Genomic DNA, 23,966 nt, shown 5'->3' with positions numbered 1-23,966 from the left:
TTTGACCCAAATGGGCAAATTCCCTTGCCCATACATACTGAAGTCGTCTTTCAGGTTATGAATGGGGGTGAGGACTTAAAGTTCATGCATGTTTTAAGTTGACCTTTCTTCAACTCTGAGAAAAGGTCTTATTTATATAATATGTATTTTCTCAAACATTTAAGTTTGCTCTTTGTCTTATTATGAATTCTGCAGTTCCTTTCTTTGCTCTTCTCCCTCATTTTGAACATTCTGCTCCCACCAATTTTCTTATCATGCCCTGTCATGGGTGTAAAGGTGACCTAATGCTTGTGTGTGTCCATTTGCCTCAGTCACCAGTTTAACACTCGATTGTGGGGGTCATGAAAGCACCTCCAGGCCGTGCTGTCTTTCCTTTTTTTCCTTCTGTGGCTACAAAGGCAGTGCTGTTCTTGGGCCTCCATCAGGAGGTGGAGGGTGACCATTGACAGACATGGTGTTGGAGTCCATCTCCTGATGGCTCCTCAGTTCTTCTCTGAGTCCCTCAGAAAACCGGAGACACTTACTTCAACTCAGCGGGAGGAGGTGGCCACAGACACCTGGGTGGGAGCCCGAACCCTCGCAGAGGTGGGAGAAAGCCTCTGTCAGCCAGGCGGGCACCAAGGTCCTTCCTAGGACAGAACCTCAGCCACTGAAACCCAGACAGTCCTGGGGAATGGAGCAGAGCCGGCAACTGGCAAAAAGTTGGTTTTCAACCGCAGCGCCCTCCCCTCGGCTCCAGTCACCCAGAGGCCGAGATGCTAATCCACTTAGGCAAAATTACTAGGGCCAAATTACGTATCTTTTATCCCTATTTTTCATATTGCTTCTCAAAGTATGTACCTTTTAGAAAATGTAGGCCATCAAAAACTACAAACTCACTAAATAGACAGATACAGACAAAAGCAAATCTCTCTCAACATCTAACCCCCTGGTTCACCAAAGTGGCTTAGTTTGAATGGTGGGATTAAAAGCAATTTAAATTTTTTCCTTATTGTTTACAGATCAGCACTTCCCAATCTATTCTTTTTTAATAAAAAAGAAAAAAGAAAAAGCAAGCACTTTGCTCCCAGTTCACTGGGGTCAGAGGCTTTGGTGAAACGTGTTAGAAATGAATTACAAGAAGAATGAATCCCACTTGGGTGTCAAGGCAACAGCAAATTGTATTGTTACCAAACACCTACTCTCGGTTTCTGTCCTTATCATATTGCAAAGCTGAGGCAACCTGTTTGAGGACTGTGAACCTTCCCCAGCTTTGTACTGCATGTTTTGCAAGGAATAGGAGTTGCATCTTGACGGAGGAAATGAAGACAAGTTAGTAAAGATATTTTATGGGTTTCAAATGAGTCAGACAGAGAAGAGCGAACAAGTGTCTTCAGAGAGGTGATCCAACACCTTGTGTTACAGTTGAGAAAACCAAGGCCAAAGAGCGCGCTGGATTCCGGGAAGGGCACTCAGAACTGCCGACTGTGTTACTGTCATTCTGATGCAATGGCCTTGCCTTTTTAGGAAGCTTGCAGGCTTTCCCCTGTCTACCGAGCATTTCAGTGAGCCCTTCCTCCCCCACCCAGAACAAGCATAGCTGGGAATATGCCTGTCACAAATGTGACAAATGTGTGCCTCGTTGCCTTGGCTAGTCCCTTCCCACCCTGTGACCCCGAGAAGGGAAACTTCTGGGACCTGTTGGATGTTATGGTTTAGAATTTCTAAACAAGCTATGCAAAAAGCCACTGATGACAAAGGGCACCCCTCTTCTTGCTGTTCTTACTTACTGACATTAAACCATTTGGGGGTTAGAGAAGTCCATGAATGGGCGGTGGGAGAGGTGGGGGGAAAGGGGACTGTGGCACTTTACGCCATAGGCACCAGATCAGGGCATGATTGGCAACAGAGTTAATGCGGTACTTTCTAGAGTTCCTCTTTGTGCCTTAGATCCAACAATGCCTAGGCTCAGGCCTCCCTTGTGGGATGCCCCGCAGAGGAAGCAAGTTAAGGGGTAAATGGGATTAGTTCAGAGAGTGCTACCTGGCTAACCTATAATGAGAACCACCCTTTAAAAAATTGGAAATGCCTCTAAAAAAAGAAGCAAAGAGCTTAGAGAGGAAGACTGAACTTAGCATGTTAAAAACGAGTGCTAATGATATGCATCGCAAGGGGGGGGGGTTGTTATCAGATCTCTTTGCCTGGCTCCACTATCAAGTAGATGTGAGGACTTGGAAAAGGGATGTCTACACTTTCTGCCTCAGTTCCCATGCCCACAAAATGTACAAAATAAGAAATCACAGTGTCCTTTAAGTCTTCCATCATGACTTAGTATGGTGGTCCCCCTTGCTCAGGGGAGAGATGTTCCAAGATCTCAGCAGATGCCTGAAACCATGGGTAGTACCACCTGCTCCCAACATGTGTGTGTGGTGTGTGTGTGTGTGTGTGTGTGTGTGTGTAAAATTCATTTTTATTAAGTCAAGAACTTTCAGCTTTTCACTTAAAGAAGGCAATCTTCGGCTTCTTTTTGGCATATCCGAATTGCCAGCGTCACTACTCTTGTGCTTTGGGGCTGTTGTCAACCCAAACGAGGTAAACTTGAGCACAAGCACTGAGATACCAGGAGAGCCAATCTGATCACTGAGAAGGCCCCAAAGGACCGCCAGTAGAGGGAACGTGAGCAGCACGGGTACGCTAGACAAAGGGATGCTTCACATCCCGAGGAGGACAATGCAGGGTTTCATGCTATCCAGAACACTGTGCAATGTAACCCTTACAAAGTACTTCTGGAATTTTCCATTTAACATTTTTGAATGATGGCAGATAACTGAAACTGCAGAAAGGGAACTGAGTGAGGATGAGGGGGACTACAGGATACCGCCATGGGACCGCTGGCCACACAGACTGCTGCATTTATCCTCTTCATGCAGGATGGGCAAGCTGGGAGTTCACTGCCCCAACTTGCCCTGGGCGCAGCCCTTAACCAGAGATAAACACCCAGCTTCCTCCTGAGTTGGGGGGTGTGATGCTGAGGATCGTGTTCAACGCTGCACCCAGGGTTCCCAGCAGGTTAAGCTCCAGCTGTCCACCGTGGAGACCTGCTTGACAACACGCCACTCGTTGGCTTCCTTCCCCTTGGTGACTCACTTCCCCGTTCCCTTACTGGCATTTCCTGAGCTCTATTCCCAAATAAAGGACATACACTCAAGTTCTTGTTCTAGGGTCTGGGACACCCACCCTAGGCAGATGCCCATACAGTAGAATGATTCACTCAGACCAAGTCCAGGCTCCCATCTCACCCTCAGACTGTTTTGCACAGCAGGTGAGTGAGGCTCAGCACTTCAGGGTCTCCCGGAGGCCTCAAACGACATCTTTCCCAAGAATCTTCTTCATTTCACTGCTGGAGAACAACTTGTTCCTCTTTTCCCCTTCTTTCCCTTCCCCTGCCTTTCCTGGCAGTCTTGTCACAGACAGAAGCTCCCTCCCCAACCCCCCTCAACTCCCAGGCCCTCGCAGCTTGCTTTAACTTCTCTCAGAAGGCTGTTAAGAGAAACTACGCTTCCGTCTCTTCCCAGTTCCACAGCACTCGGAGGGCACGTCTCTGGGACAGCAAAGATATTCTTCCGAAAGTCAGCATCTGGGTCCCAGCTGTTGCTTTGATTGTAGTTCCAACGTCACAGTGAGCGGAGTTGTTGACAGTTTTCCCTGGAGCAGGGCCCCAGAGTTTTTATATCTGCCTTCCAAATTAGGCTCCCCTGAAATCCAGGAAAATGAAGTGCTTCCATTCTGGTCCTTGAAGTCTTCAGACCACCTCTCCTGCCTTCATTTTTTTACCCCCTTTTCTTTCTTTTTGATCCGTTTGTACTTTTTGTCTGTCTCAAGACTGCAGGGAGCTGACAATACACTCAGGAGGCATTCTCCAGGTTGTGTTTTTCCTCTTTGTTAAATCCTCACTCAGTCGGTGGCTGTGTGTCAGCTTCTATTCAAAGGCCTAAATGGCTAGGGGTTCGGGGGTTGGTCAGGCTTGTGGGCTGGTTTTGGCTGGGCCATCAATATTGGGCCTGTCGGGCCAACGGCAGCCCTGAGAGGCACCCCGCCTTTGTCTGCCTCCCACACATCTTGCAAACACTTGCATGAACACCAAACAAACGGAAAGCCACGGACAGAGATTTCTCTGAAAAAGAGAACGTGTCATTGCTGAATGGAGATTTTAACACTTTTTCCTTTATCAAACAATGACACCCTAATCACCCCGTTCTATCCTGTCCCCTTTTCAAACAACCAAGCCCTGTTTCTTGGTGTTTCTCTTGTATTTTTTCAGATCAAAGTAGCTGAAATTACACCCTTGATCAGTATCTACTCCCTAACTGCTTTATTTTTCTTTCTAAAATCATCATACCCACCCACAATGTTATATTATATATCTACTTGTTTATTACTCGTCTTTCTAAACTATTAGCTCCTCATTAGACTTTTTGTTTCTTGAGGATGGAGACTGGTTTCATTCACTGTGGCATCCTTAGTATTTTGAAAAATGCCTGCCATGTAATAGGTACTCTATTTGCTGAGTGGATGAACAAATGAATGAATGAATGAATGAATGAATGTATCTTCAAAGAAATTTAAGAATAAGGAAGCTATCTCAGACTTTAAGTCATCAAATCCACAACATGCCGCCAAATTTGGTAGCTTCGGTATTCTGTAAACAGAGATTTGCCTGGAGGAGACAGGAAAGTCAATTATTGGAATCTTTCAGAAGCGAGGCTGTCCTTGGGTGTCCTCAACGTGTGATTGTCTTGCCAGGTATTTCCAGAAAGGCTTGGCGTCAAGGCCAGGATGTACAAAATAGTACTGACTACCCCATCCATAATATAGATAATGGCGATTGTACCTGCCACTTATTAAACACGTACTCATTGTGTCAGGCCAGCGTGGACTAGGGCTTGTGGCCCACAGTCAGACAATAGGACTTTTGATTCCTGGCTCCACAATTTTCCCCACCTCCAGAAACCTCTGTTTTCTTCTCTGTAAAGTGGGGCTAATAACAGTACATGCTTCAAAGAACGAGTGCTAGGTTAAATGAGCTGATCCATGAAGCACGTGCTTATGTCATGGTAGCTATCGCCTCTTCGTGTTTTATTACGTGAGCAAACCTACCTCCACCAGAAAGTCTTTCCCTTCTGACCATTGTCTTCAATAACGACAATGTACCTCTTGAGCTCCTGGATGGAAATTTGTGCTAATGAAGCTGTACAAATTGGCTTCAGAATGGTGCTATTATCACCTGTGTGCATCTTCTCACCTAGTAAGAGTGAGGATTCCCCAGGGTATGCTCTATCAGAGCTGCTCTGCACAGAGGAGAGGCGGGCTGAGAAAGCGGCAACTCAAAGGACATTCCTGGGTCTTATCTTTCCTTCTAGAGCTGACCTGTTCCTCCTTGCCTGACCCCACTGCCACACTCCCTTTAGCCAGCCTGGGCGTTCCGTCTCCTGTGTCCCCCTGCCTTATCTTCCCGCAGCACTAACCACTCTGAAATGCATTGCCTGCTGTTTACAAGTTGATTTCAGGGTTCCAGTCCCAGTACACATGAGACAAAGGCTGGAAGTGAGCCCTAAAACACGTCCATAAAGATGACTGCAGAAGGAAAAGGGTGCTATGTGCAGAGAAGCTAGAGGCAAGCAAGGGCCGGCTCACCCCCATGCAAAGAGTTTGGGCTCAACCCGAAGAACAGAACAGACTTGTTCAGAGGCAGAAAAACTGGGCGTTCACATTCTCCTGCAAGACTGTCCCTCACTGCTTCGTAGCCTGCTTCATTCAGTTAGCTGTTCTCCCGCTCAGAGTAAACTAAATACAATGTTACTCATGGTGTGAAATAAAATATTGACCTATAATCCCTCATACTGAGGTGAGCATATTCCCCATTTCTTTTCTAGAAATGAGACTGGCGATAAAAAATTGCAATTGCATAATGTTGTATTTCAAGGGACAGAATAGAAGTTTAAGCTTAAGGAAAGCCCATGTCCATCCTGCCCTCTCTCTTAGACGTGATAAATTAAAGCCCTATATCAACTAGGGGGCACTGTTATTGATTTTCTTTGTAAGGTAAGAACTGTGTCTGTGTGTGTAAATTTTTAAGAAGTAAAGGAGAAAAAATAAAAGCCTGATTCATCAGTACATTAGATGCTTCTTGAGAGCAAGACCTGCCTTTACACGTGTGTTTCTACAAGAGCCGGGAGGGAACACATTTGTCTTCGGGCTTTATATACCTTCCAAGAGATTCTTGAAATGTAAAAGGGAAGTCTGAAATGAAAATGAGGCTAAAAACATCTGTCTTTAAGGTTTTTAAGACATACTAAAAAAACACTCTTAAAAGAATTTTTAAAAAGTAAAACTTACTACCAGATTAAAAAGTAAAAAGGACTGACTATGTGAGTTCACACATTTAATCCAGTGCAGAGCTTTCCGTTAGACCAACATGACGATAGAGAAAGAACTTCGGTTTTCACAGACGGAGCAGAGATGGAAGAAGCAGGGCTGTGGGCTGAAGAGCAAACAGCATGAGGACTGGGACGGCCTCTTTCTGGTTCCCCAAAAACCGTCTGTCTGTTCTTACCTTGGAGGTTATGAAAGGCTTTCTGAGAAAAGCTGAACAAATGAGATCCTGTTCCTTCCTTGGGAAAACTTGTTTCCCCTGCATCTGTTTTTAGAGTTCATCAAAGTCGGTGAACTCTGTTCTTCCTCATTAGCCCCCGAGTTCTTCCACACTCAGCAAATATCATCAGGAAAGTGCTTCATCATTGATAACAACGAAGGCAGGGAGCTCCCACTCGGCCCTAACAAGCTGGCTGTCCTGACAGCGAAAGACAGAGAGACACCATCTCCAGCTCATGTTTATGGAATAACAGGTTTGAAAGGATAGGAACGACGCTGAAATTTAGGTAAATTTATTCTGACAGTGACAACAGCATCATCTCTTCCACAGCTCACACGGGTCTAAGGATTCATTCTGGAACTGTCAAAGCTTTCAAACAGAAAATTATTCTCAGCAGCTGAAACTTGGGTAAACAAATTTCACTGTGCAAGGAAAAAAACAAGTTACTTCTGAAAGTGCTGTGGGGGTAAGAAATCTCAGGCAGCAAACCAGAAAACGACAGCGTCAGCTGGATAGCAAGTGCCATCCTCATCAGGCACCCATGGCAACGGGATGGCGCAGCAAGGTGCTGAAGGGGAGGGGATGACTGGGACCCATCCTGGAAAACTGGCTAAGCATGTTCTAAACAGGACGAAAAATCAGATCCAGAAAGTGTGTCAACCAAGCCCACGGTGGGCAGAATGTTGGGCAGACGGGCCCAGTGACCAAAACTGCGGCAATCGATGCAACAAAATAAATCATAATATTGGATTCCCATAGACTAAAATAAACATCCACAACTCCACACTGATATCCATACATAATTAAATAGGTAAATGACAAGGGGTGGTGAAAAGAAGTATAGGTATTCCTTATAGTTGAATATCTATAATAAACAAAGAAGGAATAAGAAGAATAGAAAGCCACTATTAGAAAAATATTACGGTAATAATTGTTGTGGGCAAGAACTACTCATGGATCCCAAAACTAGTAGGTAAAATTATGATAAAAAGAGGTCTAGAATCCCAGCTGGGCGTGTGTTCAGTGTCTTTAGAAACAGATCTCAGTACCTTCCCATAAGATATGCATTATTTACAAATGGAAAAAACAATTACAGGAAAGGAAACCTGGTAGACACCACCTACACCACGTGATCAAGTTGAGCAGGCCCTGATAGGAGGCACTCAGAAAGGCACGGTGTCATTTCTGTGGTGTTCTTTCTCAAAATATACTCTCTCAATGTAATCATGAGAAAACGTCAGAGAAACCCAAAAGGAGAGACCATCTATAAAATAACGGGTCTCAATTCTTCACAAGTGCCAAGGTCATGAAAGACGAAGAGAGGCTGATACCTGCCACAGGAGACTAAGGAGACTAAGGCGGCATGAGTATAAGGTATAATGGGAGATCCTGGATTAGATTCTGTTCCAGAAAAAGACATGGCCAGGGACTTGGAACTTTGAATAAGTTCTGTAGCTTAATTAAGAGCATTGTACCACTGTTAACTTCCTGTCCTTGCTATTTCTGCAACTGTTTTGCAAGTCTAAAATTATTACAAAACAAAGAGTTAAAAATAAAATTGGAGTCAGTGTGGCTTGACTTAATAGTCAGCCAGGTCCATGTTGGGATGCATAAACTGATGAAAACTACAGAGAAGAGACTCCGGGAAGCAGAAAGTAATGGGGGCCCTCAGCCATTCTCACGCCCAGAAACATTAGGCGACAATACTCTCAGAAACAATGATATCCCCTTGCACCCCTGACAAATGCTGCATTCCTCAAGAACCTCTCTTGTTAGGTTTTTAAAAACTTAAAAAAAAACAAACAAAAAACATCAAACCACTCTGTTTGTTTTGCCCAACAAAGGAAAGTCACATCCATAAAAGTAAATTTTTAGTCAAATCCATCTCACAGGTCTTATAATTCTGAAAAAAGCTTAACACACACACACATACACCCAAGATCAGATATTTTTCTAAATATTATCCATTTGATAAGTAAAACTAATTCTTACATCACTAGTGTTCATCACCTGGCAGATATTTAAATATCTGTGGAGAGATATGTTCAGAGCAAGAAGTAATTATACTCTAAAAAAGGAGATAGAAAGCTTTATACTCCAAATATAGCTTTCCGGTTAAAGACCTAGGTTTTAGGCTTTTTAGCACAATTTCAAATTGTACAGTGATGGCTATATTCTACCAGATGCCAACGCGCTACTCACCGTGGGGCCAGCTCTTTGGTACCCCTAGAGTCATGTTTGAAGCCAATAACATGACTCTAGGCATCATTTTGAAGGCACATCCACCACAGCACCAGGATGGGGTCCATACATACCTCCCACTGCATTGCAGCGAGACGTCATTTCCCAGAGCACCAGAGCCATGGAGTAGACGTCTGTCTGCTTGAAGGACTCGACATTCTCCAAGTTCATCCTGGACTCTAGGACTTCTGGGGCCATATATCTCGCAGTTCCCACCTAAGGCAAAAGCAAACATTAAGGCCCATGATTTAATTCCAACTGCATTTTTACTTTCAAAATATAGCTGATGTTTGTCCCTTGTACGGGCAGATCATCTTTTAAAAACCACAAGGCTTTAAAAAATAATGAGACCTGCACAGAAAGGGAGAGCCTCGGGAATTATTTTTTTTAAAAATAGGTGTTCTCTTCCTGAACACCCTTTAAATAATATAAACAAAACATGCCAAAATAAGGAAATGTCCACCCCCAGAGGGGCCTTGTTGAAATCCGTGATATATATGTCACTGTCTTATACAATAACATCCTTGCAGATAACCTGAGATAAGATCTGTGATACTTTACATGTTTATTTTTGTTTTGCAAATTAAATATTTTTTCATTCCTGAAATTCCAAGATTGAGGGTGGAAATAATTATTCTTGCCCATCATTTTGGTCCCTGAACGCGTCATACTCCTTTTTGTTTGCTCCATAGTACATGCTAGTGTGCCGAGAATGTGGTAAAATTTCATAAATTTTTTCCTAAATTGTATGAAAATATTTCCAACAGTAAAAGGCCAAATCTGGATCTTTATGGAGTTTTATTTAGACTATGACTGATAATATGAAAACACTGAGACCCAAAGGGAGGAAAAAAAGCATTTCTAGGGAAGAAATCACTTAAACGTTGGATAATGCAGCATCTAGAGCTTTACTAAATAACATTAAAGTCCTACTTTCCCAAGGATCTAAGGAAGGTCAAGCACGCTGATGTTATCATTCCAAAGAATGTTGGGTTTGGGGTTTTTCTGCATGCAGTAGAAGAAATTTTTCTTTTTATTAGGTCATTGCATGAGTCATTCTCTTGGCACATAATCTGTTCGTATTTCGATATGTTTACGTCAAGACAGCCTGGGCAGCCCTGGACCCAGAGGGCTGACTGAGCAGTAACTAAAGGCTTCAGCAGCACGATCCTCCACCTGGTTATAGAAAGCAGTGGTGCTCTGGAGACTCCGTTCTAATCCACAGTTAAGCTTCCAGTATGTGAAAACATGGGGCCCTGTCATTCAAAAAGGATGTCTTGGTAATTTCTAGTCACTTTCCTTAGCTAAACAGGTTTCTGTTTTACCCTGTGGGATGCTTCAAAAGCGCAATTGTTCCTGCACTCACTCCATCACTCACACAACCAGTACGCGTTGGTCATGTTCACTGTTCAAGGCATTGGGCTAGTTGTGACGAAATGGATGTGGATTTAGACTTCAAGGAGCTTGCCTTCTAGAACGATGTAAAATGAAATGCAACAGAACACTATAACCAATAACATTACTAATAGCAGTAAGAGTAGAAAGGGCGGAGTACAACCATAGGAGAGGAAAAAAATAGAGATTAACTGCTGACAGCATTTGAAGCACACACACAAAAAGTTTTCAAATGGAAGAGAAATGAGCCCTGGCTGGTGTAGCTCAATGGATTGAGCGTGGGCCTGCGAACCAGACGATCGCAGTTCGATTCCCAGTCACGGCACATGCATGGGTTGCAGGCCAGTTCCCAGCGGGGGACTCACGAGAGGCAACCATCCATTGATGTGTCTCTCCTTCTCTCCTTCCCTTCCCCTCTAAAGATAAATAAATAAAATCTTTTAAAAAAATGGAAGAGAAATGAGGATCAACTCAAGGAGAAAACTGTCCTGAATTGGGGAGGACTTAAAGAAACAGGAGGAGATGTGCTTATCATGCGCAAAGGCCCCCTTAGGGCTATTTGTGGGTTCAGAACTGGGGGTGGGTGACCCAGGTTTAACTTACCTGCCCGCTGTTGGCCAAGTCATCCACAGAGAGAGTAGGGTCCAGACGCAGGGAAAGCCCAAAGTCACACAGACAGCAGGTCAGGTCGTTCTTCACGAGGATATTGGAACTCTTGAGGTCCCTGTGCACGATGGGCATCTTGGGCCTCCCACACAGGGTGTGGTCACTGTGCAGGTGAGCGATGCCCCTGGCCAGGGAGCTGCCTAGCTTGCACAGGTCCTCCCAGCTGATGACGTGTCTCGTGAGATACTCCTGCAGGTTGCCCTTGGCATGGAAAGCAGTGATCAGCCAGTACTGCTTCCCCAACTCTGTCTTCCGCTCCTCGGCTGTCAGGAACTGGAGGATGTTCTCATGCTTCAGGTTGATGTCTGAGAAAATGTCCTTCTCCATCTTCCAAGAAGCATACTCCTCATAAGGGAAGATCTTGACCGCCACGGTCTCGAACTGCTCTGAGGTGTTCTGCTTCAGCTTGGCCTTGTAGACCTCGGCAAAGCGACCTTTCCCCACCAGGGTGTCCAGCTCAATGGGCAGCAGCTCCGTGTTGTGGTTGATGTTGTTGGCACATGTGGAGCTGATGTCGGAGCGGTCGTCTTCCAGAATGATGGCCAGGTGCTCGCTGAGGTCTATGAGCTTCCGCGGCTTGCTGGTGTCCCAGGATGGGGTCAGCTTCTGCTTTCGGTGGACACGGTAGCAGTAAAAGGCAACAATGACAGCGATGGCAATGCCCAGCGGTGGCAGGAGGCTGACGCCTGTCACTTGGAATATGACTAACCACAAGTCAGGGTTGTTGGTGGAATATTCTGATGTGGAAACAAAACAGGAGAGAAGAGTTGGGTTGAGCAGGTGTGCTCTGTGAGACAGTGGGTGTACACTTCAAGTGTCTGGACACTTCAACATCAGTATAGTTTTCATAAACAATAGATTGTGAATTTTTATTCCAGGATAAATGCTAGTGTGCACCTGTCTGGTCTTCCTAGCCTCTGGCTATTCATTCAATGTCTCCCATTTTCCCCTCAAACTTTTCCTTAAATGCCACTGCCTAGAAGAGATCTAGAAAAACTTGGGAAATACTTTATTTTATATAATCCTATACATTTTAATTTATAAAAACTCATACATTTTTCCTATGTAACAATTTAGAACAACTTAAATAACTGTGACTCTACCTAGTAGTCTTATATCTGTCTTTCCCTCCTTTCTCCACTCGTCACAGACTGAGTATTCTACGCTGGCAGGGAACATGTCTTTCTTTTTCATGACTATAAACAACACCTAGCACACATCAGGTCCTCAATAAGCACTGAATAAATGGAACAAGCTTTTACTGAGTGTTAGCTATACTCAGGGCATGGCAGGAGGCTTTGGGAATAGAGGAAGAATGACAACTCTTTGGTAAAAACAAAGAGATTGCCATAATGCTCCCACAGTCTTTGCTCTTTTTTGAACCCTACCTTGTCCTGTTCTGATCGACATCCAGGCTACCCAGAGCTGAAGCATCAGCTCTCTCTGAGGGAGAGCAACCCTCCCACACTGCATGCTCTGCACAGGGAACAGGAAGGAGGATGATGAGTAGGTGGTTTGGAACCAGGCGTCGTCTCGGAGAAGGGATCTGTAGTTATTCAATTAGCAGTTTCCACCTACTGCAGGTGTTTGAGGTTGTGGGGCAGCAGTGATGAGAATACAGTCTGGGTGAAATGGAGATAACCATAGCTCCTGAAGGGGACCCATTATCTAATTGCATTTGATACCATCACTTAATAAACCACGGTGAGAAATGAAGGTAGTACCACAACAATTTCAAGTTTTTAGGCTAAATAGGATTCACAACCTATTCGGTAAATTCCAAGCAGAAACACCAACTTCCACCACCCATGCACTCGAGATGAAAACCAGAGGTCTTAAGTCTATCTGATGCCACCAAAAACTGGAAAAGTAACCCGCAAGCATCCTATTTTTAACAACCAAGAGAAGAGAATCAGTATTTTGAGGAATGATATACTAACACCTTAGAAGAAATGGGAGAAGAGATCCAATTTGACTCTTAAAAACCTGAATTCTTACTCACACCAGGAAGCTTAAACGGGACAAAGGGCAGGTGGGACAAAGCAATACCAGTGAGGACTGGAACTGTGGGAATACGTGGACTGTCCCCAGTGTCTGGCAAAGCACAAGCCGGGAGAGCACACTTTAGGGGACAGATGCTATAATAACCAGGTGCCACAGCTGGAAACAACATCCCCTGCCTGTAAGTCCATCTCTCTTATCTGAAGTGTCCAGTGCATGTCTTTGCTTCGAGTAAGCCACTTGTTTGTAACTACAGAGGCATTCTACCATCGTAAATCGGTTGGACTCTCCGATTGCTTGTCTCTCCCATAAGAAGGTATTCTCTACTTGGGGGAAGCCAGGTCTGTTTCGATCATCATAATGCAGAGCCAGAGCCAGCCTCAGGATGGGGCACTTTATGCTGCTCAGTGAATGTTTGTGGTAGAAGATGAATGAATGGGCAATTATTTAGAAGGAACAAAATCCCTCACATTTTTTATGTTCTGCAGCAGGAGACGACAAACTACAGCCCAAGAACCCATGGCTGTTTTGGTACAGCCCTCTGAGCAAAGAATGTCTTTTTCTCCATGTTTAAAGAGTCATTTAAAAAAATTCATTGATATGCAAATGCAAATCAAAACCACAATGAGATATCATTTCACATCTGTCAGAATGGCTATTGTCAGGAAGACAAGAAATAACCAGTGCTAGAGCTGATATAGAGAAAAGAGAGCCATCGTGCACTATTGGTGGGGATATAAATTGGAAAGAATACAGCTACCAGCTGCCATATGACCCAGCAATTCCTCTTCTGGGTATTTATCTGAAGATATGAAAATGCTAAATTGAAAAGATATATATATATGTGTGTGTGTGTGTGTGTGTTCATTGCAGCATTATTGACAAGAGCAAAGATATGGAAACAACCTAAGTGTTCATCGGTGGATGGTTAAAGAAATGTGGTACATACACACAATGGAATACTACTCAGCCCCCAAAAAGATGAATTATGGCTGATGGTGACAATACAGACAGAAGGATCCCGAGGGTATTATGCTAAGTGAAATAAATCAGATGGAAAAGGACCAAAAACATATGATTTCACTCATATGTAGAATATAAAACAAAGAAGGAACAAAGAAACTCACAGATCCAGACAACAGAATAGTAGTTCCTAGAAGGGAGGGCAAAATGGGGGTCAAAAGTATGAGGACGGATGGAGAGTAGACTTTTGGTGGTGAGCACACAGTATAATATATAGATATCAAGTTATAATGTTGTATACCTGAAATGTATACAATGTTACTAACTAATGTCACCTCAATTAAAAAAGACAAATTTAAAAAAAAGAAAAACTAAGAAGTTCATGCAACGGAGATCATATCTGGCTCAGAGAGCCTAAAATATCCACTACCTGCCCGTTTGCAAAGCAAGTTTGCCGACTACTCTGTATCGGTATCACTTTAATAACCTGTAACATACTGGCTTGATTTGAAAAGACTTTATTTCGATCCGTTGTGAATATTCTCTTTCACATATGAGAAACCAACACAATTAGAAAGTTTAAAATATTAATTGCGTAATTACTTAGTTGTGTCTCCAATTCATTAAGCAGCATAAAACATCCAGATGAAACGTTCATCTATCACTCCTAATTGAATTTTCTAACTCCTGGCCATATATTCTTTTTCAAGCTAAGAAAAACACAAAAACAGAAATCCCCGAAATGTACATGGTCACTGATGGAAGTCTCTAGAGACACCCCCACCTTCAATGTCAGAAACCGAAGTTTTACGTTCCCCTCCAATTTCCTGTGTTTTCTTGTTGAAAATCTACAGGTAAGTGTCTTGTAGGGAGGGAATTATTGAATAACATCTGCCAATTTTCAAGCTTCAAAGAGGTGGTGAAAAACCCGCACAATAGCAAAAGGGCTGAGAGGAAGCTTTGGGATGTGGCTTTATCTAAACAGGAGCTGCCCACGCCCCACCACAGTATTAACCCTTACGCCGCTACTAGAAAAACCCACAGCTGTAGGTGTAGGTACAAGCCAGCATCATCTTTACTCAGAGACCAGCAGGAAGTTATTTCTTTTCACCAGCCCCCAATTACACAGAAACCAGTAAATCAAATTCTTAGTAGGAACCTGGCTGGGCCCTAAGAATTTTGTATAATATTTATATTTAATCAGAAAAACCCTGTGAGGTAGACGCTGCTATGATTATAAACCCCATTTTTACACATGGGGAACCTAAAAGGGTCAAAGGGTTGAAATAATTTCCCAAAGTCATAAACATGGGCAGTGGCAAAGCTGACATTTGAAAACAGCTCCTTCGGATTGGTGAGAACCCTGCTCTTACCCTGTGCCATAATGCTGAAACTTCGCATGGGAGAGAGAAACAATTCACGGTGACTTCACATAGCCCTGCAGTTAAATGAAGTGGTTTTCTTTATTGGGGGCTGGACTAAGCAAGGTTATAGCCATCCGTGAAGTGATATCAGCAATTCTTGGATAAGGCGTCTTAGGAAGCGTATCCGGGGTGCATAGACTATTTCCCCTGTTCTTAGCTAGCAACCACAGTTCAGTGGTGTCCCAGCAAATATGTGTCTTGTCTCTGAATGGGAAGAAATCTGACATGAGGAAGAACTCTAAAATCCTTTTCTTTCTTTCTCAGAACCTGTCCCAGGGCCTAGATAGAACATAGGTGGGGGAATCAGGATATAGTTTCTGAACTATTCGAACCTTCCATGAATTGTTTCCGGGATGCACAGGTAACTTAATGCTTAAGACCTGACATTCACTTTACACTCCTTGTTCTGTAACATTGAGCTGGATTTGGTTCTGGAGGGCATACCAAATAGGGGAAAGTTCCCAAGGTTATAAACAATGAGTCTCTATATTATAATAGCAGAAGCTTTGAGGCTAGGCTCCATGGATAGAATTCAGTGCCTCTGTGAATTTAAACGAGCAAAATTTGCATCTTTTAATTTTCTCTACCCTTTAGCTACAATGTAACATTTCCTAGTATTAGCAATACTTATGACTTTGTTGCCGATAGAAACCGCAGGTATTTTCATGCCATATTACATTTATTGCCAATATCTTGGCATATCATTTATACTCATCACTTAGACATTTCAAGTTTGATGGCAGATTTTGTTATTCAAAGCATTACCACAGAAGCAGGTATTATTACAACAAAAAAATTATTTTTTAAATATTTGATCATTGCAATTCAATGTCATAGATTTCCTTTGAAATCTTGTGTTTTATATTTTATGCATTTAAGAAACATCACTCTGAGGAGGGGTCCACAGCTTTCTCTAGACTTCGAAGAAGTCCATGGAACACACACGCAGAAAGCCCTTGGCAGAGAGAAGGCACTTGACTCTCATCTCTTGGCCAGGATTTCCTAGAGCAGAGTTTGAGATACTTCTGTTTCTTGGGGAAGTTGGTAAGGGAGGGAACTGGCACCCAGGATGGAGCCTCCTGGCATGATACTGTGTTTCCCACGGCAACCGTGGATTCTGTCCCAGCTAGAGTCACATGTCCAGGGAGCTCGGCAGTGGAAAATGATGGGACCCCCTCCCTTGACCTCTCTTAATAATAAAGATAACTACCATAATGTGCTTTACTGAGCTAGTCACTGAGCAATTTGCATCATCTCATTTTAGAGAGAGAGAAGAAAAAAAAAGAAAGAGAAGCGAGAGGTAGAAGAAAAGGGGATATTGAGGTTTATGATGATTCACACGTGGGCAAGCAGGCGAGCCCATTCCCCCAGGTCTGAGCGGCTCCTTCATTACGTGCCACCAGACTGTGTCCCTAGCAGTAAATCCAGAGGTCCGTTTAATAACTCTGGGAATTTCCAACAACATGTGTCCCAAATAGAGAGGGTGGATTTAGTTGCAAATAAGGAGCCATCTGCAAATGTCAGTCTTGATTGATAAATATTTTTAAAAGACAAATGTCAGATAAATGTTAGTGTGCCATAAAAATACAAATTGGCAGAAAACCTCAAGAGGAAATTCCATGGTATACATTCCTCTGGAGTGACTTAAAAGTAAACAAGTTGCTAAATAACACACACACACACACACACACACACACACACAGGACAATGAGAACAGGTTGCTTCCAGCCTCTTTCACATCCTTTGTTCTGCTCAAATCCAACACTGGGATTTGAGGAGAACAAAAAGGAGCTCAAAGCTGAACCTCTATAAGTCACAAGTTTTTAAAAACCACATAGTAAAAAAGACACTAAATGAAGACTAACAGAGCAAAAAAGCCTACGTGGATCAATGGTATGTGCTGATGAAAACCAAATCAAAATAGACGAATGGGGGAGATGGGCTCCACCACTCAAAGCAGGAGTTAGGAGCAAAAACTTACCAAGATACTATTTTATTTGAGCAACAGAGATGGATATGGATGATGGTGTTCCTCCGCACACCTTGCTGCGTGGGTATACTCATGAACATCACATGACAGCTACAGAGAGTCTTTTGAAGTTGGCCGTGACCCTCTAACCACAAAGATGTTCACAAGCCAACATGTTCATCTAAAGCAACAGGATATATACGCACCTGGCAGAGGTCCAAAGAAGGAAACTGTGCTGAAGAGAGATGTGCTGGGGGGGAGGGAGTATTTCCTGCCTCGAGCCATTATGTGAATTATGACATTAAAAAGTCCAGCAGTTACTTATTGAGCACCTACTAAATACTTTACATGGCTTATTTTGAATCCTCAGAGCTGCACTGCTAGATATGTATTATTATTCCCATTTCATAGAAACAGAAACAGGGGAAAGAGACACACAGGGAGCTGGGGTAGATTCAGAGGCGCCTTGCAGTGTAGTTCATTGTGCATTTGGAGGGGTTGGGTTTCACTGACGAGGGATAGTATGGAAGCTCTCAGGATAGGAAGCCAACGTAGGGGTCAACGTGAAAATTCCAAAAAAGGACAAGATTACGGAAACAAAGGAGAAAGGAAGAGATGGTACAGATCATCGCAGTTGGTGAAACAGAAAACAAAGACGTAAGAGGAAGAATGAACAGACCCCAAGTTGGTACATCATATAGAGCTCTGTGGGGCTGACAACGGAGCAGAAGCACAAGGGGGACATAGAGTCACAGGCCCAGCAAGGACTCAAAGGATGAGGAAAATCTACAAACAGCATTTTGTTAATAAATGTGAAACCGTAGATCAGAATTGACCTTTCCAGATAAAGAACATTTTTAGAAATCTACAGCCTCACCCAGCCTGGTCCTGTATACCCAGTCTCCAATGTCATGGTGCTAGCTCATCTACTATTCAAACAGATTCACCAACATCCAGCTTTTTTTTTCTGACAAAACCATTTATAAAAATGGAATGATCTAGGTGTCAGGAAGAATAAAAGATTTCGCAACATTCAAAGTACTCTCACTTTCAGTCAAAAGCAAAACAAAAACAAAACCTGTTTATTTCCAAACAGACTAACACAAAGTACATTCTGTTAAAGCGGTGTATTTGAGGGTTTTTTTTAAATCCCGAGTCTCCCATATACCCTGGAATCAGCTTTCACTGCCATGCTGGTCGGCTGCCTGACATTGAAGGTCACTTGATTTCCCTCTAACGATTCAGCAGAATATCCTGCACCAGCGACTGTATTTAAAATCCCGAAGTCCCTGCTACTCTTGGAAGAGACTTCTCTTCATTGTTCTACGATCTAAGGGTTGTGCTTGCATCGTTCACGTCACTCCACTTCCAAAGCACAGTGTTTCTTGGACCCCACTAAGCTGAGAGCCGATGTCATGATTTTCTCAGTGCACTCGGAGAAGTTGCCTTATTTGACAATTTGAAGGGGAACGAAGTACTTCTAGACTTAAACGAGTAATATTTCATCAGGCAACAGTAAGCTCCAGGAGTTATGAAAGTAGATCCTGAGATTTAAAATTTGTGATTCCATTCTGTATATTTAGAGATAATGTAACTTGGTTTTTAAGAACTTGGGACTCTGATTTTAGACCTGAATTTACTGTTTCCTGATTATGTGGTCCGCGGTCTCAGCTTCATCTGCACAGTGGGGACAACCCAGAACCAAGACTGCTGGGTTGGAGTCCGACAAGAAATCATGTTTGTTAAGCTCTTAACCATTACACATTTAAGATAGAAAGCATTCCATAAATATATTTTATTATTTTATGATAGACCTTAATAAACTGGTTTTAATTAGTAACACATTTCGCAGATTTCTAACCAAAAAAAAAGCATTAAGATATCACGAGGCATGTAACCTGACTACTTAGCTTTGCCTCTTCTTACATCACGTCAAATAATAAATGCTCTTTACAGAGAAATCATTTGCCCCATGACTATCTGAGCTTCAGAATTCTTTCTTAAAAAGGTGAAGCAATATAACCTTTGTCCGAAATAAGTTTAAGGACGCATACGCTGAAGAGTCTGGCATGAAAAACCAAAAATAAGGCAGAAGGCTATGGAGGTATTCAGTCTGGCTGTGCTGAAGGGGACACGTGCTTTTTGGTTTGAATGCGGTTGCCTTCCCGGAGACATAGCCCCACTGAACCATAAGGCTGGTCAAGGTGCACCCAGTTATAATACAGAAAATGGTGAACATGAACAAATGGCACTGACCTCTCCTAACTGCTTAGTGGGTATGTTCTGAGTGTGTTCACCGGTCAGGCAAAGGGAGCACTGCTGAGCCTCGGCACTCAGCAGGTGGACGTGCGGTGCTTGTTTGGGGAGCAAAACGAGCTGCCTCTTTATTTTGTTACATTCCATATCCTTATCAGCTGGTCTTGCTCCATCACTCAAGCACACACATGCACACACACCAGGCCATTAGACTGTATAAATATTGAACTTGGGGATTCCAATGACAACCATTTTCTACATGTTTAAAATGGTTGGCGGCATGGTATAGAAAGAATGTTTTGGCACCTTCCTGTTCAAAGTGTGTTTTTTCAGGCCAGCAGCAGGCATTACCTGGGAACTTACTGCATCAGAAATGCAGAATCTCAGCTCTGTCCTAAACTGCAGAAACAGAAGCTGCATTTTACAAAGTTCTCTAGGTGATTCAATTACACAGAAAAGTTTGAGAAACACGGCTTTAGCAAACATGGAAGAAGCCCCTTGGTACTCTGCCATAAAGATGTTTCCCTCTTACAAAGAACCTGTGTAGCGGACTTGTCTGCAGAGCCCTCATACAGTTGCATTCAGTGCTGGCCAATGAGAAAAATCCATGAGAATTTTCTAGTCAAATGAACCTTGGTAGAATGTGATACGATTCCCCATCCATCATCTCAATAAAAGGCAAACAATTAAATTCAGGCAAACACATTTAAAAAAATCACTGAAGTTAAACAACAGAAGGACAGTGAGCTCACTGGGCATGCAGGATTTAATTTAACTTCCAGCACACTGACAGGGCTGTTTGTCTTTCTGGACAGACTTTGAGAATATTTTCTTTTCCCCCAAATGATGGAAGATGCCTTCTCTCCAGTCCATGTGGTTGTTTTATGCCAATTCTACGTATTTCAAAACTAAGCTATTCCCCAGCTCTTGTAGCCCACCCCGCAGTCTCCCTGACATTATTTCCTTCCCACCTCTCTCCCCAACAAAAGGATCTTCCATGAAGTCTAATCTGGTATGACAACCTCTTCTGGAATATTCCTGAGAGAGAGAGATAAAATCTCTCGTTGAAATATTTCAACAGAGTGACCCCACTCTGTAAATCACCCCAATATCTAATCCCAATAGATCTGGCTGCAGATCTATTAGACAGAATAAACTAACTCTAAACATTGGGATAGAGAAAAAGTTTATTCTTTATGATAAGTCGTACACGGCCTTCATGTTATGCCCACTTAGTGGTTTTTATGCTGCTCTCTAAAGCAAGAGACAATAAAATGATTCTTTCTTCTACGGGATGAGAGCTTCTAAACTCCTGGTGGGCTTTTAACTCATTTCTCTAAATCATCCCCGTGTCCTTAGATCACTAATCAAAAGACATGGGTATCAGACTCTAAAGTCTCATGTATTTGTCAGACCCTAAAATCTGCCTGCCCAGCCTATGGCTGGTGCCCAGTAAACGCCAGGTCCTATTCTAAGTATATAGTGATCTGTTCTCTAAAACCACTCTTGCTACTCAGCATTCTCCATGACATGTTTCGCGAGGCCCAGCGACAATGCTTAGAATGTCATCTCTGCAGCAAAGATGACAGTGGGACTCTCACTGCCCCTTCCTCTGAGTGCAGTTTACGATGACTACTGGTTTGTTTGTTCTGTGGTTTCATTTTGATTCTCTCGGCCAGATCATCCCGATTTCACAATGGCCTTGACTTACCTGTCAGCCCTGGGTCTCTATCATGAACAGATGCCCACCCAGCTTTCTGACCAGCTGTCCTTCTGCAGCTGATCGTTGGAACCCATGTGCCTCACTTTCCATTTCTCTGTTGTTTCCTATTACTGGTCACTCCAGGCAATTAAAACCCTGATTATGTCTCTGCTGTGTTAGACGTTCCTTCCACTTACCAACCTTCATGGGCCTCCTTGGGATACGGATTCTGGCTATTTCTGCGGCTTTAGTTTAGAAGGAGGGCAATTCATATTACCAGAGAACCTACAACAAGCCAGGTTTTGCTATGTCTTATGAATGTCTATTCCATCACGAATAGTACCTCGGCCTGATATAGTTCTTTGAGTCTGGATTTATTTTTTTTTCATTTTCTCCTCCATGATATGGTCTGCTGACCCCTAAAAGTAGGTTTTGTTAGGATCCCCCACCTGCCCTGACTCCTCAATTCTTTTTCTGGATTATATCTTCTACTCTGCCTAAGGTCCCTCCTGTCCTCAGGAAACCAGAAAGCAGAGATAGAGCTCTTAACTGATCTCAGTATCTTCTCCAGTAGGGAAACCAGACCGCTCTAGAACAGCCCAGTGATGACTCACAGTATCAATACGTGTCAGGGCACCAGAACACAGCCTTGCTTCTCTGCTCGCTTTCCACGTGAGCCATGGCTTGCCATGGTTCCCTCCCACCAGAGAGTCTCACTTCCTGTAGCTGTGCACATGCCCCCTCCCCCCAACACCTCTGCCAAGACGGGAGCAACCAATCCTTGCCATCCAACCTTTCAGTCATGCCTTCAGGTTTAAAATGTGCCCACCCCTCACGTATCATTTCATCACTTCTAAAACCTCAGATACCTATCGTCAGGAGGCCCTTGGCCTCATCCTGAAGTAAGTGTTTGTCAACTGTGAAAAGCAGAGTCACATCCTACAGTAAAGAATCTTATTATTCCTCGGGGGTGAGGTAATACGGGTATTTTGTTTGCTTGTTTTCCTCTAACACAGAAGGCGAGATTTCAGCTGTTGATACTTCCGGTGGTTGCTGTTCTCTAATTGCTACCATCCTTTTCCAGGTTATATGGGGAACGTGGCGAAAAATATAAAAAGATTTGGCAGAACAAACTGTCTTGAGTTCAGTGTTTCCCAACACTGGCTGCATGTTAAAATATCTTGGGGAGTATTTGTATTTGTTTGTTTTTTAATCCTGATTCAAGGCCCCAGACCAATTAAGTCTAAAACTGCAGGGCTAAGACCCATTTTAATGAGTGGTTTTTAAAGTAGATGAGGTGTTTGCAATGTGCAGCCGAGGTTGGGAATGACTACTCCAACCTGACAGGAGAAATTTTAAATAGGATGGGACCTGGACGGTGGAATGGGAAGAATTTTAACAACCAAATGTAGGATCAATTGTTCCTGACACTGGAACTAGCTATAGCCTAATGAGGTAACACAAGGTGTATATATATTTTTTCAGAAGTAGAAAAGCAAATATTAATTGTTTCTTTAGAAGTCAATATTGTATTTTTTAAAAAGCATAATTATTGCTGATAAAACAGATATTTTACATAATTAGCAACACGCAGGAGTGATTTGAGCATCAGAAAAGATTTTCCAAACGCAAGTCAGCCAGATGTCCAACTGGCGGGAAACACAGTCTCTGAAGTTTAGCATAGGCGGAAATGAAAGTCAATTTCATGGTGGTTAGCTTGCTCCCTGGTGTTTTTCCACTGGTGGGACATGGCCATACTTGTAAAATAGCAAAAAGAGTCTCTCTGGACCCTTTTTACCATCACCCATTGTATGTTGTTTATAGAACCCAAGAAGGGGTGGCGGGAAAGATGAGAGACTGCCAATATATCACCACAGCCTCACAGCAATGCCAGACACGTCGGTCCAACCGTTATATTGGTCACTCACAACCAGTGATACTGGTCATGCCTGTCCAGTGGATGAGACTTGAGACAGACTAGTATGTCCTTAGTGGATTGCACTGTGCAGTGATTCATATCAGAATGAGGTTCCAGAGTGGAAATAATCATAACCAGCTACCACATCTGGCCTCAAAGCATCTTGTTTACTTTGCTGCTTGGGAAAATAAAAATCGACAAAAGCCACTTATTTGGCGAAAGTCACTACAAATACATTCTCTAAGCTTCACTCGACTGCGTCACAATAGCCTCTGGCATGCACAGTCTTCATTATTTTCTTGGCCAGACACTGGGCCAAATTCACAGATTCAGAGGATCCTTTCTAACCTAACTCATTCACAACCAGAGGACCCTTTGCTGTGAGTCATCTCCTCCAATAACTTACTTCTCTTCCCAGGAATGAGACTAGCAACTTTAATCCATAATTTTCTTCCTCTGCTAACAACTTCTTGCAACCATATTTCCACGCTTATTTTTTCTCGTCTGCATTTAGAGCAGAAAGTAAACCTGTTCTGTTTCTCTCGAAACAAAAATGCACAGCTGGCGAGACAGCTATTTTGAGTAGCAAGTGCACAGCTCAAAGGCAGCACACCCAGAACCCCCGGGCCTGCCAAAGCACCGTTTGTGCTTCTCATTTCTTACAGGCAAGAACCCAGAGTCACCCAAGAAGCCAGCTCCCTGCTCCTGGAATGGAACAAACACAAAATGAGATTTGGGAGAAAGGGGGCAGCACCTCCAACCCTTCCCTGACTCCAAAACCAATACAAGCCACTCAAGTG

General features: G+C 43.2%; 1 protein-coding gene across 1 annotated transcript in view; it reads right to left on the bottom strand.

Annotated features, from left to right (window-relative positions):
- The window catches only part of TGFBR2 (transforming growth factor beta receptor 2), an 80,858-nt gene that overhangs the window by 8,255 nt on the left and 48,637 nt on the right, over nucleotides 1–23,966 (bottom strand). The window contains exons 4-5 of the mRNA XM_037070786.1: nucleotides 10,871–11,670; nucleotides 8,947–9,088 (exon numbers count right to left, since the gene is read on the bottom strand). Coding sequence (XP_036926681.1) covers nucleotides 8,947–9,088; nucleotides 10,871–11,670 — 942 coding nt within the window. The remainder of the gene's footprint in view (nucleotides 1–8,946; nucleotides 9,089–10,870; nucleotides 11,671–23,966) is intronic.

The sequence above is a fragment of the Sturnira hondurensis genome, unplaced genomic scaffold (genome assembly GCF_014824575.4).
Source record: "Sturnira hondurensis isolate 20B ecotype Veracruz unplaced genomic scaffold, ASM1482457v3 Scaffold0019006, whole genome shotgun sequence".
NCBI lineage: Eukaryota > Metazoa > Chordata > Mammalia > Chiroptera > Phyllostomidae > Sturnira > Sturnira hondurensis.
The sequence above is the reverse complement of the archived record's forward strand: the minus strand, read 5'-3'. Positions and strand labels throughout refer to the sequence as shown.